Below are 16006 nucleotides of genomic sequence, written 5' to 3' on the forward strand. Positions count from 1 at the left end.
AAAGTTTCCCTGTGTTGCCCCAGCAATATGCCTCAAACCTGATCTCTAGGGGTGAAAGAGTAGTTAATTCTCTGTGGCTCAATTCAATCCTTGGTACCTCAGATGAGATTACCAATACCAGTTGCCAGTTAGTGCCAATAACGTTGGTAATTTTTATTATGATACAGATACCTGTTCACTATGGACTGGACTGAAATTGTTTGGTGTAGCTGGGAGTGGCACAGAGTTGCTACAGTGACCCTATACCTCCCTATACCTGTGCAGGGAGACGTCCCAGCTAGCTGAATCAGCTGGGTTTATGACTCTTTTGTGCCAGTGGAGCAGCGCAAAGAGGCATATTGGCTCCTTCTGTACAGATGTATACGTAAATATACTGGATGTTCTATACTGAGAGTATTCTAACAATATGCTACTTTTTTTGGAGAAGCTTTGTAACAGTTTTCAGTCTGTGAGTTTTCAAATGTGTGACACTAGTCTTTAACATAAGTTGTTAAGAACCAAATAAGGGACAAGTAAAAATAGTGGACGGAGGATCTTTTAAAAGTGTTGGATAATTCCTTTCAACTGAAAATTTTCTGTAATCTCCTGCTCATGGTTCATCATTTTTCATGCCAGTAACTGACTGTAATAGAGTAGGAACAACAGTAGGTTTGGTTTTGCCTGAAATGCTGATGTCCCTCACAATGAGACTGAGTTGCAAGTATTCCTTTCAGGCCTGCTTTAAATTCCTATTAGGCCACATACCACTAAGGCAGCTAAAAGAGCTGCTGTGCTGAAGCAGAAGGAATTGAAGGCACCATTTCAGGGCACTGACTCTGCCATGGGTACTGTGGCAAAGGCAACTCCATTTGAGCATCCTTAGGGTAGCATGACTTCTTTAGCTGCTCTTTCTCTATAGGGGAAGAAGGATTTTTGTTGTCATTTAAGCACAGAACTATGAATCAGGAAATGTGGGCTTTATTCCTGGCTTTGCCATAGACTTATTGTGTGACCTCCTTGAGCAAGTCACCTAATCTCTGTGCCTCAATTCTCCATCTGTAAAACAGGGATAATAGTACTCATTATTTCAAGGGATTCTTATGAGCCTAAGTCCAGTAATGTTGGTGAGGTGCTCTGATACGATGGTATGACAATGAGTGCTAGAGAAATATGTACAAATAAAATAAACACCACATCCTTCACCACCCCTCCCATCTAGTGATTAAGGTGCTCACATGCCAGTACAGTCATAATGACCATTGTGTAGATACCTAGAGCCAGTAGTTCTGGCAATGTAGTGCACCTCTTCTGGCAATCACTGCAAAAGAATCAGGGTGGAGTGGGAGGAATGGACTACTTTGCATCAGCAAACCAAAGGAAGTTGCTGTGTGCATAAAGGCAGCACAGCAGCTGTATTCCTGGGAATTCTGGGAGGCTTTGTGCTGAGGCACAGTCCCTCAACGAGTACTGTACATCTACACATGCGCAAACACACCTTGACATGAAGGGGAGCTGTAAAGTCCAATAGAGCCATTGCCTGTTTTTTCCTGCACAACTGTTCTGATGTGAAGAGGTGCAGTTATTCTCGTACATGCAAAGGTGTAAGTTTGTAAACAAGCATTTGCATGTGTAAATGCAGTAGTAATTGCACATCCAAATAGGTGCCCATCCAATTTTATGCATGTAAAATCAGAGGCATCTTTTTGTTAATTGTACCCAGAAGTCTTTACAGTATTTTTGCATGAAACAAAACCCATATGCACATGTATGTGTATGTTTGTATAGCAGGAAGTAATAAATAATATTTTTGTCTCTGAAGAATTAGTGCTATATGCTAACTACTGTGGATTTTGACGTTGAATTATAACAGAACTGAGCATTTGTTTTCTTTTTAAACAGAAACTATACTATTTTATAGTTTGACTATGCTACAAATGTAGGTCACAATGTTGAAAAATGTAGGTCAGAATGAAAGAGTAGAAGGCAGAGTGCAGACTCCTCCACCTGGATCTTTAAGCTTATCCCTTTTCTGAAAGCAGTCAAAGAGGCTTACTTACCTGTTCAGGCAAGAGAAGCTTTTCCTTTTACTAAAATTAACAAAGGTATTCTTGCTGCTGGTTTAGTTGGTAGCACAGTGTGCTTCCACACTTGAGACCTGGGTTCATGAGAGACCTTCTGACTCTTGCTTCTTTAGCTGGCGGTATCTTGGATCATTATGGAGGTGATACTTTCCCCTAAGGGGGAGGAGAAAGGTGCAGTGTGTGTTGTTAGCAGCTGGTTATAGAATGGCACTTTTGTTTCAGAAGATGCCGTTTCTTTTGTCCCAGTGATGGGGTAAGTGGTGTATAAGCAGCTGCTGCCACGAGGAAGTAGGTATTAACACTGTGTGGTGGCGGGGCCAAGGAACTGATGTCCAATAGTAAAAGATTTGGTGAATACTTTGACTTCAGTCAGGATGTCTTTTCAATCAAAGCCACATCAAAGTGAGAAGCATTTGATTTTGGACAATGGGCGACAAGCTCAGACACTCAGGGCCCTCTACTACAAAAACAAGTATTTTAAAGAGTCATTTAGACTCAAGGTTTGCTATAAACAGTTTTTTTTAATGTGGATTGTAGAGTATTACAAATGGTCTTGAATTAACCACTTATTCACTAAACACCAGAAACCACTGTTGTTGCTTGAGTACACACCTATCAGTTGCAAACTGAAACATTCTTATATTATTCACTTAAATAGTTATTATATTCAATGTAAAATCTGTCATTTTAACATATTTCAATGCTCAAAAAAAAAAAAGAGAAAATCCTCTAGCATCCTTAGTGTACATATTGCTGAGAAATGGGTAATTGTGTATGAATATGTGATTTTAACCCTGGTGTGTAGAAGAAAAATAACAGATTTTCAGACACCATGTAAATCTAAATTACAGTGAACTGTACAAATAATAATGTTCCTTCAATGCTTTTGGTAGGTATGTGAACCAACACTAATTAAAATATTAAATTTTACATATCTGATCGTTTTTTATTCAGAAATGGCTTACGAACTGTATATATAAAACGCAAAGCAAGAGTAGCCAGCTGTGGGAAACTGAGGATAGCAATTGAATGGACTGGGACGCTCTTGAAGATGACCATCAGGCTGCACAGTGATTTAGAGAAGGGGAAGTGTTGGCCAAGAACACCATGGGGCAAAACTCCATTCTTATAAAATGAGTTACGATATCTTTTATGACTCTGAAGAGCTGAAAGGATTTTTCAAAATATAAGATCTGAAAGATCCACATACATAGTAAGTTTTATACTCAATTTATTTGTCTGGATCCTTCAGTAGGATGGAAAGACTAAGGCCTTGTCTACACTGCGCTGTTATGAGGACTACAGGACTACACCAAAGAGTTGTGCGCTAACTGTCCTGTATGGACGCTGCAGGCATGAACTAAAAGGTATCTAGTTCACATTATGGTAGTTCTCTTTCCAACGGGGTTACATTAACATGAACTAGATACCTTTCCATTCATGCCAGCAACATACACACAGGGCAGGTAGAGTGCAACTCTTTGGCATGCTTTGTAATTCACTCCCCACAATCTACACTGTGGTACTGTGTAGACAAGCTCTGAGTTTACCCTGCCGGTATTTGAATCTGTTTTAACATACTAGATAATGTGTATATGTACCACTGCCTTCTACTGGATAGAATATCAAACTTATTCAGATATGTATGTGATTGTTTCTCCCTGTTGACTGCAGCCCATCAAGGATATGAACCCCAATGTTAATACAGCTAATGGAGAGTCTCCTATAGCTAAGAAACGCTGTAAGTTAGCACCACCTTGTAGGTTTCCCATTGTGGGTTTATGTCTCATCTTGGTTGTCTATTGATATTGTAAGCTGCAAAGGGCATGGACTGTGCCTTCCTTTGTGTCCTATATGTCACTGAGCCCATTGTTTTGGTGCTTAAGAAATAATAGATAATAATAATTAATAACCCATTTTGTGGGGACCTTGGTTTTTTTTATTAGAAGGTTCAGAATTCAATTGCTATTAATGACCGAAAGTTCATACACGCTGTGCAAAATACCTGAAAATGTTGATGTCTACATAGCTATGGAATCATTACAATTGGCATCTGATGGTTGGTTCTGAAATCTTCATTCTCCCATATCTGAGGTTTACTGCTTTGCCTGGTCTGGGAATATATAATGTACTGTCTAATGAAAATGTGTATCACTGCATTCTGCTGATTGGAACTGGTCCTCAGGGGACATATAAGGCCTATTACTACAACAAGTAATGAAATGTGTGGAATATGATGACCCTATAGTATGTGTAGCCACAGAATTATTACGATGTGGTAACAGCTGGTTATTTCAAACTATTAAGACATTTGCTGGGGAGAATTACTGGGAGTTTGTAAGGGCAATATTACTTATTGTGTTTCCTTCTTCAAGACATTTCCTAGTTTCAGGGAACTTTGAAATGAGGAAATAGAAAAAGTTTATGCACTGATGAAAAAATCACGAGTTGCTATTTGTTGAATAACCTTTTTACTGTCTCTAAGAATTGAGTGGGTGTTTTTGTTGAGAGTGGAACCCTTTTCTGGAAGTCTTATCCAAAAATAGGAACTTTGGGTCTTTCTACCTTTCTACCTTTTTAATTTCAGGCAGACTATTTTCCAGTGTCACCCCACCTCTTTGCTTATGGAAGCTTTGAATTATAGACTCTCACTGTAGTTCCATGAGATTGCAGTGTCACTTTTAGGGCCTGTGGGAGTGCACAAAACTTAGGCATAAACTTCCTCTTCCCGTTCACCTCCCCAGCAGATATGAGTATATGATCTATGAAGTTCTTAATTCCAAACAGGCATAGTTTGCTTCTGAAGCCCGGTCACTCTCATGGGAAGCTAGTAAGCCAGCCCAAGCTGTGACTTACACTTATATATAGGAGTGTTCTTTCACTACCAATAATAATGGAGGAAAAAACACAAAAGTATAACTTTCCCACAGAGTCACTGCACGTTTCATAATTGAATATAATTCAATTGAAAAAGTTAGAAGTTATTCTCTATCCTTTTTTGGATGTATAAATGGGAGTAGTGAATAGAAATTTGGAAATGATTTTACCTCCATATATGGCTTTGGTGAGACCAATACTGAAATATTGCATCCACTTGTGGTCTTCATGCCTTAAAAAGGAAATTGAAAAATGGAGGGGAGTGCAGAAAAGAGCCACAAAAATGATTCAAGAACTGGACAAAATGCTTTACAGTAAGAGACTTAAAGAGCTCGATCTGTTTAGCTTATGAAATAGAAGATTGAAGGGTGACTTGAGAACAGTGTATAAGTACCTTCATGGGGAGGAAATACAAGGTACTAAAGGACTCTTTAATCTAATGCAGAAAGGCATAACGAGAATCAGTGGCTGGAAGCTGAAGCCAGACAAACTCAGATTAGAAATTAGATATACACTTTGAACAGAGAGAATAATTAATCACTGAAGCAGACTATCAGGGAAACGGTGGATTCTTCATCTTTTGATGTCTTCATATCAAGTTGGGATGCCTTTCTGGAAGAGATGTTCTACTCAAACAAGTTATTGGCTCAATACAGGGGGAACTGGATGAAACTGAATGGCCTGTGATATACAGGAGGTCAGACCATGATCTTATGGTCCCTTCTGGTCTTAAGCTCTATAAATGTATTAATTTGTTGCCTACCAATAGTTAGTGAGGCTGAAAATGTCAAATATATAGTATGAAACTGATGTTTCTTAGAATTTGATTGTATTTAATGTTTATAATGTTGATGCTGGTGCCTAATTTTTAAACAAGCCGACAGCTATGGATTAGCCTTGCCGATGTTCATATAAAGTCTGTTGCTGGGTATCTTAGGCTTTGTCTACACTGGAACTTTGTTGGTAAAACTTTTGTCGTTCAAGAGTGTTAAGAAAACACATGCCGAACGACAAAAGTTTTACCGACGAAAAGCGCCAGGGTGAACAGCGCTTTGTCAGCAGGAATGCTTTCCTGCTGACAAACCTACTGCCGCTCGTGGGTGGGTGGATGTTTTTTGTTGGCAGGAGAGCTCTCTCCTGCTGACAAACAGCAGCTACACTGCACGCCTTTTAGCGGCACGGCTAAAGCAGCACAGCTGTGTCGCTAAAAGGTGAGTAGTGTAGACACAGCCTTAGAAGCATTTCTATTGTAAGTCTTGTTCTGTTCTTTATTCTCTGATACTGTGGCATATTTTAAAAATAAAATAAAATAAATCCAGTAAAAGATCAGTTTGGTACAGATCTAAAAAACAGCTATTAAATATTAATGACACCTTTCAGGAAAAAAAATCTATTCTAAAAAAGCAAATATCTTTATGTTTTATAGGTATCTGGCCTTCTGAAGAGGTGCTGGCTTTCTACTGCCTCAAGCAAAATCAAATGTTCAGGTACACAGAATTGAATATAAAAGATGCTTTCCAATCCATTAGTTTTATTGTATTTACATGGTAAAGATTGCTATGATTTAAATCTTCAGATTAAACTTAAAAAGTTCAAGGTGAAAGCATGTTGCTTGTAACAAAGAATTTTGAGCTGCCTTTGGGTATTAATATTGCACAGCAAGCTTTTTGCTATATGTCAAAGACTTTTGATTTCCACTCAAGGCGTTTTATTCCACTTTGATTTTTGGGAAACAAAAGTGAAGCTCCGATCAATCATTACTGATTGTGAAGGTCAGGAGAAATAAAAGACACTCTTTAAACGGATTTCTGTTGGGAAAGCAAGCAAAGTATTATCTGATAAAGTACACCATATTCATATTATGTAGTGGTGCACATGTACCCCGTTTCTGCATTTTATGTATTTAATTTTTCCCATATTTATAACATGCCTATCAAACACTTGCTAGCCACTCTTACAGTAATAAAAAATAAATCAAGTCTTACATTCTTTCCACTCTTCCGGGGACGTAGAGGGCCCTGTGCTCAGCAGAATCCCTGCAGTTCCATTGTACAGGACCAATGGTATAGGTTTTGGGTTGTAGGTGGAGTCCATCTGTACACAAGCTCCCTACACAGTTGTGAACAACTGTTCTTTGAGGGTCAGGTGGAGACAGGCAGGAGCAAAGCTAATGGATTTATCACTGCTTATATTCACCAATCATTGACCCTGGCCTTCATAAGGCAGTGTAAGATCCGAGGAGGTTACTTCAGCCTTGATACTACAGTAGCAGCAACAGAGCTTCTCCATTCTGTTCACCAGCCTGGCATAAAGGCTTCCTCTGTCACTTGCCCCACAGAGTCACTTTTCCCCAATGCCTGGTTCAGCCAGCTACTTGTCCCACGGGTTGCCTGTTACTGATCCATGTTGCACACAAGGTACTGCTGTGGTTGTGCACTATGGATCACTGTATTCCATTTTTTAAAAAATCTGCCTCTATAAAAGTCCCTAAGTCTGGGTGTAGTACTCAGAGCTGCTGAGCAGTCAGAACGTCCATTAAAGCCAATGGCAGTTTCACCTAGTCATCTCTTGTCAGGATCAGGCCTTCTGTGCAGTAAACTTAGAGTTGATAGGTTTTCCATATAGGTTTTAATTTTCATTTTATAAAAATCACCGCATCTATATTTACTTGACTGACTGACTGACTGACTGGTTCCAAAAGAGCTGTTAATCCACATCATGCATGTTTGAATAAGTGCTCATATATATATATGTAAATACATATAAAACACATTTACATTATTCGTTCAATAATACTCTTTTAAAAAATTAATTGGGTACATACTGGATTGTAATTGCTGCAAAGGATAATAACTATTAAATGTGAAATGTGGATTGTACGTTTTTTCATTAAGCACTACCTGTTTAAAACCCTAAACCTAAAGAAAAAAACCATGAGAAAATAATTTTATAAGGTTAAAATTAAATTAAAAACATTCTTATAAGATTTTATAGAAACAATGAAATACAAATACATTCAGAGTCTAAGCTGCAGACCTTCTCTATTTTTAATTCTACTTATTGTGTTAAAGCATTGTTTGGGCTCCCAAATATGTTTATATTTTATAGAGTGATGTTTACATCACTTCCATAAAACCGGTGGTCTTTATGCAAGTGAAGTGTGTAGGGTCTAAGGGAAACAAATCCATCCCATTCCCAGATTGGGTGTCAGTGTGTGGGGATGCAACAGAGAGAGCTATCTGGGCTGGACTAGTGGACACAGTCCTTAAAAATCACTTGTATTGTCTGTTGGAAAATTATTTTTTCCCACCAAAAAAAATTGAATTAAAACAAATTTATTTTTGTTGTTTTCATCAAAAAATTTCCAGTTTTTCATTTTTCAACAAAAATATCAATTTAATTGAAAAGCCATTTTCTATCAAAAATGTTTCAGTGGAAAATTTTCTACCAGCTATAATCACTTGCCATAGGTGTAACTGGAAATCTCATGATCCCACCCTCAACACTGCCCTATATGCTGGCCTAAGTGATGTCAGCGCGCAGTCACTCCCCCGTCCCCCTCACCAGCATGCCATCGGTTTGGAGACAGCGCTAATGTGAACATTCTATTGATGGCTCCCCCCATGCAGCTCCCATCATGCAGGTTCTCCACACTGAAGTATATTTCATCCATATAGATAGCACATATGTTGTTATTATTGGTAATGCCGGTGCACAATAGGCTAATTTAAGAACAGCATGTCACAGCAGATATTTAGCCTTAACTCTGAGTTCTCTTGCTTTTCTGGGTTCAGATTAGGCTCTTGACATTACCACCTTACCTTAGTTTTCAGTGGTTTAACTGTACATTGTTCGAGTATTGTTTGTATATCACTTGCAATTTAAGTGCTACTTGAGAAATCTAAATACTTCACATGTAAGGTATGTGGCTTGTTTTAAAATTTGTTGTATTTTTTTTCAAAATATAAAGAATTTACTAGATAAAGCTGTATGTCTATATATAGATATAAATAATATTCATTTCCCCATTTACTTGTCTAACTGTTTTTGAAAGAATGAATGTGGATTAACAATGTTATCCTTTCCTAACAATTATCTTTCGCTACTCTAGCTAGTTTAGTTCTAAAAGACAGCGCCATTGACAAGGGGAAAAAAGGGAACCTTCTCAGATTTTTCAGCTCAGCGGTGGTAATGTTGCACTGAACACTAATGAGGGAACCCCTACTGATTTGCCTGCTTTGTGACTTTTCTATTTCATAATTATTTTTAAAACGCAAACGACATGAGGTAGCCTAGTCGTGTCTCTACAACTTCCTGGTAGCTCAGTTCGTACTGCAGATGGCAATTTGTTCTTGTAACATATATGTCTCTCTGACCATTTTCATCTAATTTGTATGGGTTCTACCATTTCCTTTCTCTCTTTCAGGGACCTTGCTGTGTGTGAGCTAGGGGGTGGCATGACATGCTTGGCTGGGCTCATGGTAGGTCTTTTCTCAATTCCAATCCCATTCAGAGGGAGGAACAAAAGAAAAAATGTTCCAGTGCCTCCAACTGCTGGGTCAGAGAACTGTCAACAGCATCAGCTGCAGTCAAGCTGCAGAGTCTTGAGAGACCTTCTAGATTGACTTGCTTTCGTATCATATTGATTTTATGGTTGCCTCGATGAGCAGAAACATTTTACCTCAGTGTAGTCAATATCTCTTGTTGTGACATTCCAGGCCACGTACGGTCTGTCTTTCATTGCCATAGCTGAAGCATTTTTTTTTTTCAGATTATAGTCCCATTTGCTAAGATACAGGAATAGCCTGGCGAATCACAGTTGGAGCACCATGATATAGCTGCTAATGTTTTGCCTGCATTATTACACCAACAAACATGATCCAGAGCTCTCAGTAATTAGATTCTTTTGAATTAGATTGGCCATTCAGGAGCGTCGTTCACCATTCTCTGGGTTCTGAGTCATGTATTCAGGAGATATTATGTAGCAGTGCAGTGCATTAGACAAGTTTTTATGTCTCTACAAATAAAAGCATATTGTTACACTGATTGGCATTTGACAAACCTGTCGCTCTTATACAATGTGTCGAGGTTACAGCCCAATGTGCGAGCATGTCAAAGCTCACAAAAAAATTACCCTTACAAAGCCATCTGCCTGCAATGCAAAGTTATATGAAGGGCATCAGGCAGTCAGACAGAAGCAAGCTGAAAGGCAGAGTGACAGCCTTGTATGATGGCTCTACTAGATAAACAGAAGCCCGCAAATGAAAGCCTCTCAGAATACCATCATCCGCTGTCACAATGCAATTACGGAACAGAATGATAGCAAGATAGAGGCTCCCGCAAATGGAATGATAAAAGTATTGACTGATTTGATTGAATGATTAAAATAATGCAGACATAAAATGAAAAAAGATTGAAGATTGTTACAGAGAAATAGGTGAGGAAGCATGATACTGAAGGCTTGTCACTCCTGTCTTCACTTCCACACAGACAAGCATATTTGCTCATTGTTTGCTGTGCTCTTTTTTTCAGGTTGCTATTTCTGCAGATGTCAAAGAAGTTCTGTTAACTGATGGAAATGAAAAGGCCATCAAAAGTATCCTTATTCAGATAGAAAACTGGTTTGTTGTGCTCATTCCTTTTTTACTGGCTGAGTAACAATTGATATAAAGAAAGACAGCATGGGGTATATTAAAAAAAAGTCTCCACCATGAGTAATTAAAAAACAGAAAGATATAACATTTCTTGAACGAAACTAAAATTTTCCCTGTAATAAATTCCACACTTTCTTCTTGGATTAAAAAAAAGTACATGTTGGTAGAGAGAAAGCAGCAAGTACAGTGATATATATTTGTCTAATGGTTAAGTGTTCAGAGAATCCATTTTTTTATGTTCTGTGTAATAGGAAGTACAGAAGTAAACCAAATAATTAACTCCCTCTTGACATATATTCTTTTTGCTAGATTTTTTGTACCAAACCTGCTTTCATATACTAACCATTTACAATATGTCCAATATAGATATATTTTCACAGTATTTACAGCATATACATATACATGCACAGTACCATTATTACAACTAACTTATAACTACCTATAAATTATCTACATACTGTGTTTAATCAATTATCAGTTTGGCATTATTTATCTTAATGTAGGGTTATAAAAACCACTCTCTCCTCTATGTACTATTTTATTATATTTCTTATATTATTTTAAAATAAATCATTATTATGCCATACTAATATGTACACAGAATTCAGAAAATTGAACTGTCCTTTGGCTAAGTGAGAGAGAAAATGAGCATGATTTGTGGCCACATTATATATCTATAATAGTACAGGAACTGATGTATATAGTGAATATTAATACCTGTTAGAAACTGAGAGGAAAAAGTGCAAGGTATCTGTGCTTTTTTTCCTTGGTGATCTTTAAATTTGCATTTGCAGGAAGAGTAGTTGTTCAGTTTTTGGCCACTGCAATGTCACAATGCTTTAGATTTATGATTTGTATGTATGTGAACACTAGCATAATGAGTACTTATTTTTTCATTAAATTAAACTCTGTTGTGGATTATTTTAAAAAATGAAATTTGCAATTATGTAAGGTTGTTAAAACAGGAGACATGGCAGTGCAAGAATATTAGCTAGCAGCCTTTAGAAACACTTATGTTCTCAGAGGTAACTCAGCCAGCTATAATTGCCTAAAATACTTCAACAATTTCATGGAGAATAACAGCCAATCACAAAACATTTCCTTTACAACTTGAAAAATGCTCCATAAAAATGCCCCTTTTCTCAAAAATGTAGGGTTTTAGTTATGATTCTGAGATTGTTTCTAAATTCCAAATGTTTACATTAGTGACTTGATGCTGGGCAATTGCATTGTCCTGTGTCATTTCATGTAACTGTATTATATCACACCTCTAGCCATGTGTCATTGTGGAAATAAAAAATATGAGGGGGAAAAAGCTTTTCAAAACCAACATAGCAAAATAAGTTGATGTTTGACAAAAGTATGGCTATTTAACAAAAAGGACCTTTTACCATAAAGAGTTTCAGTCTGGGTTTCGTAAACATCATGTCAGCAAATATCTCATGTAACAGATCCTATAAGCACATCTGAATTTCTACGAAATTGTTGAAGTCTTCTGCATCAAGGGTATGAACTGATATGTGCTAAAAACATTCACTCATGGCATTGAATTAAATGATCAAAATGTTTTTTGTTCCTCGAAAGGATAACAGTTAATATCACCTAATTAAAAAAGTTAAGTGCCCACACTTTTTTTTGGAAATACCTTATATTTCCTAAAATCCTACAAGAAGTCTTAAAGTCTGTAGTGACTCTGTTAGCCTTTCAGAGAAGTGTTTGCTGAAAGCTTCAAAAAAGATCCCGCCCCCCCCGTTCTCCTGCCCCATTTTAACATTTGGTACTCTGGAGCTCAACGTTCAAAGTGCTCCTATTGTACTGCATTTTACAATTTATGTTGCATATTATGTATTATAATGGACTTCATTGATAGTTTTATGTTCTGTCATATGGTAATTTTATTTTTCCATCCTTTGCTATAGTAACTAACTATAAAACAGTTACAGACAAAATTCTGATCTGTTACATCCATGCCTACCCCACTTAAATCAGGGGATTTCTATTGGAGTAACTGAGAACAAAATCTAGCCCCAAATGTCCCAAATTTCCAAAAGTAATGATTTATTTCTAATAACTTTTATGATAGTTTTGGTATATTTTAGTAATTTATTGTACCAAATTATATTAGCATTGCTAAATTATTGTTTTCTTTTCTGGATTCTGCTCTTCAGGAATAGTTAATGTCTAGTATTTTGCTTTATTATTGAGGTATTATTGATTAAAATAACCTTATTTTAAAAATTACTGTTTACATCTTCCCTTTAAATTTCTTAGGAATTTTAAATTACATGGCAGTCATACTATAATATCCAAAAATTACTTTCCAAAAAGTAAAAGTGGTTGTCAACAAAAAGAAAAAAAATCACTGTCAGAAACCAGGAAATCACCAAGCAAGCCTGCTAATTATTCCTAATGGGCAAGATGAGCACATTAAGAAACAAATGAATACATCAGTGAAATGTAATTGAAAATCGACCTGGCAATAGTGCATTGCATCTGAGTATCTGCCTTTGTATTATCATCATCATCATCATAATTGTTGTTGTTGTTGTTATTGCAATTCAGTGAGCGTAACTAACTGCCTTGCTTTGTGTATTCTTAAGCTTTTGAGGATCTGATTTTTCTTTTAATTTTTGACACCATTCATATTATTTTCCAAACTGTGACATGTCTGTTTTTGGCTGGTAGATGAGGAATTCACTCTGTATATTGTGAATGCCTATATTATGATAGTATATTCACATGTTATTAGACTATTACATGACTAACTTCCTTAATGAAACAAAGGTGTTGGTCTGTCACTCTTCACCATACATGTACATTTGAAAATATATAAAAATATATTTAAGGTGATAAATGAGCTTATGACATGAGGTGCTAAGAACTTTTAAAATCCTAAATGATCCTCTGACATATGCAATTAACACATTTAAAAGCTTTCTTCCATTGTGCTTATCACAGGTAGCTCTAAATTGTGTAATAGATCATAACATATAGTTATATGGAGAATCTGGGTACAACCTGGTGATGTAAAGACAGATTTCCTTGCTTTTGTCAGCTTCAGTCATAAGTTATTATGAGTGTATTTGTCTAATTTAAGTTCCTTTTTAATTCTATAAATAAAGATAATATAAAAAGAGAAAAGATTAGATTTTTCAAGGGAGAATTAAAAATGGACTTGAACTGGGTCATTGGATCTAAGCCCCTTTTTAAACTTTGGGTGTAATATTGATCTCAATCTGTATTTTGCAGCTTGGGTCATATCTCTATGATGGATCCAAACCAGAACACCAAATGTGAACTCCCTAAAACACTGGGGAAGTTCAGAATCAGCTCAGAATTTCCAGATCCACAGACCAGGCCCATTTCTAAGAAAAATAGCTAGCTGATTCATTAATGTAATGTACCTTCCAGTTTACCTCTATTTCTCACTGTGCACTGATGACGTGAACTACTTTATCTAGAATTGTGTGACAAGGCTCAGTGCCTGAAAGTATCAGTAATACAATGTCCTGACACAGTACACTGTAATAATGACCATTAAAACAATAAATAATAATAAAGTGTGTGGATCTCTCAACAATCATGATAAATCTAGGTTATAAAGGCCAAGTTCAGCCTGACTACCTTAAGATATGGGTTTGTATATGTATTTAAAATACATAATGTTAAAATGTTTACTAAAATTATTAATAGTTTTTTCAGAATTATATAATTTATCTGCACTGAGGCTAATTTATCAGCTTTTACTAACAAAACAACACGTTCTGCTTATAAGATTAGTCATGCCCTTCTTTTGCTCTACAGGTACATGCTGTACCTGATGGGATTCCATTGAATGCCATGGAAACACTTCAAAAGGTGTGTCCAGAGTGTGGGGAGGTTAATTTAAAACACTTTTCGGTCAACAATTTTTTAATTTTCTGTTACACAAAAGAAATGTCAATTGTCTTTACTTCCACATTATTCACTTAGAGGTTTTTCCTAAAATATCTATTCCTGAATAGTCAGTATCCTTTGGTAGGTTAATTATGTAATTTCAATTAAGGGAAATAAGGGGACATGTTAGTCACTTTTGAATTATCAAAACATAGCATTATTTAATTTGCATGCAAGAAAGTTCGCACTGAAAAATTCAATTACACATGTGAACTTCAGTAACATCTTTCTTTAGTACCACTGATGGATTTTCTCCACTTTCTTCCGTGACATAAGAATGGCTGTATAGCCCATTATACTGTCTCCGACAATGGCCGTGACACTTATTGCTCACAACAAACCAGAAACTCCACTGAGTATAGTCACTGGGCTCCTGCTGAATGCTACATTTCACACAGACCATCACAGCCAGGAGCCAAATGCCTGGGTGTTGTTTCAGGGAGGAATTCAACACCTTGAGCTCCTGAAGTGTCTGCCCAGTGAGCTACTTGCACATATCAAGCTAAACGAGGTAAAAAAGCCATGCAAAATAAACAGCACATCATCTGTTGTGCTGACTGGTCTGTGTCTGTACTGTGTATCCCAAGAGGCATTGTGACTGTGCTGCTTCCTTTTTTGTTTTTTGTTTTTGTTTTAAACTAGTAGTTAACTTTAAAAATACATAAGGACTAAAAGACCTTTGTTTCAAACAACCCACAAAAAGGATAGATGATGGACATGGATAAATTTGGTGAGTTACTGGCTAGGAGTATCAAAGTACTTCTGCAGTAGCACTGTATATTCATTACTTCTAAAAAGACTCACTATGAACACAGATTATGGAAGACCTAATAGGTAAAAGAAGCTATGAAGACATTAACAATTAGGGTAGGGGGGAGTACTTTTGATTAAATCATTATTTTTATGCTAATTTTATGGATGATTCTTAACAAGTATGTTACAGATGTAAGTGACATCATCATCAGAAATCAAAATGCAGGAATATTTAAGGCTCAGACTGTATCAAGCCGGTAAGATATTTTAAAAGCTGCTGATGAATTGTTTGTATAAAATTATACTGTGAAGTGTATGCAGAAATGTGAGTTATAATATCTCTATTGGCAAGGAAGATAACTGTACAGTATCAATTATCCAGGTTAGTAATTTGCAGTTCATGGGAAGGGAATTTATTAAACTAAAGAAAGCATCTAGTCCTGAATTCCGATAACATACCACTATTCGGGACTAGATTGTGTCCTTTAATTTAAGGAATTAGACTCCTGGGTGTAAAATAAATAATGAATCATAACATCTGGATGGTGGTCCCCAAAGTTACATGTGGCCCTCACCTGTGATCAGTCTTAGCAAAGAGCAATTATACATGGATAATATAGTACAGTTTTTGCTGACTGCATTTATGTGCATGTTTGTGTTTCCAGGTATGCTGAGAACTCTGGAAAAAAATCTGAATTGAAATTGAGATAATACATAAAATATATT

At 36.6% G+C, this 16006-nt stretch overlaps 1 protein-coding gene across 1 annotated transcript in view; it reads left to right on the forward strand.

Moving 5' to 3' along the window:
* CAMKMT (calmodulin-lysine N-methyltransferase) overlaps positions 1–16006 on the forward strand; it is a 352032-nt gene that overhangs the window by 286509 nt on the left and 49517 nt on the right. The window contains exons 4-7 of the mRNA XM_039529504.1: positions 6364–6424; positions 9364–9418; positions 10470–10533; positions 15471–15537. Of these exons, the coding sequence (XP_039385438.1) occupies positions 6364–6424; positions 9364–9418; positions 10470–10533; positions 15471–15537 (247 nt within the window). The remainder of the gene's footprint in view (positions 1–6363; positions 6425–9363; positions 9419–10469; positions 10534–15470; positions 15538–16006) is intronic.

The sequence above is a fragment of the Mauremys reevesii genome, linkage group 3 (genome assembly GCF_016161935.1).
Source record: "Mauremys reevesii isolate NIE-2019 linkage group 3, ASM1616193v1, whole genome shotgun sequence".
In the NCBI taxonomy this organism is placed as follows: Eukaryota; Metazoa; Chordata; order Testudines; family Geoemydidae; genus Mauremys; species Mauremys reevesii.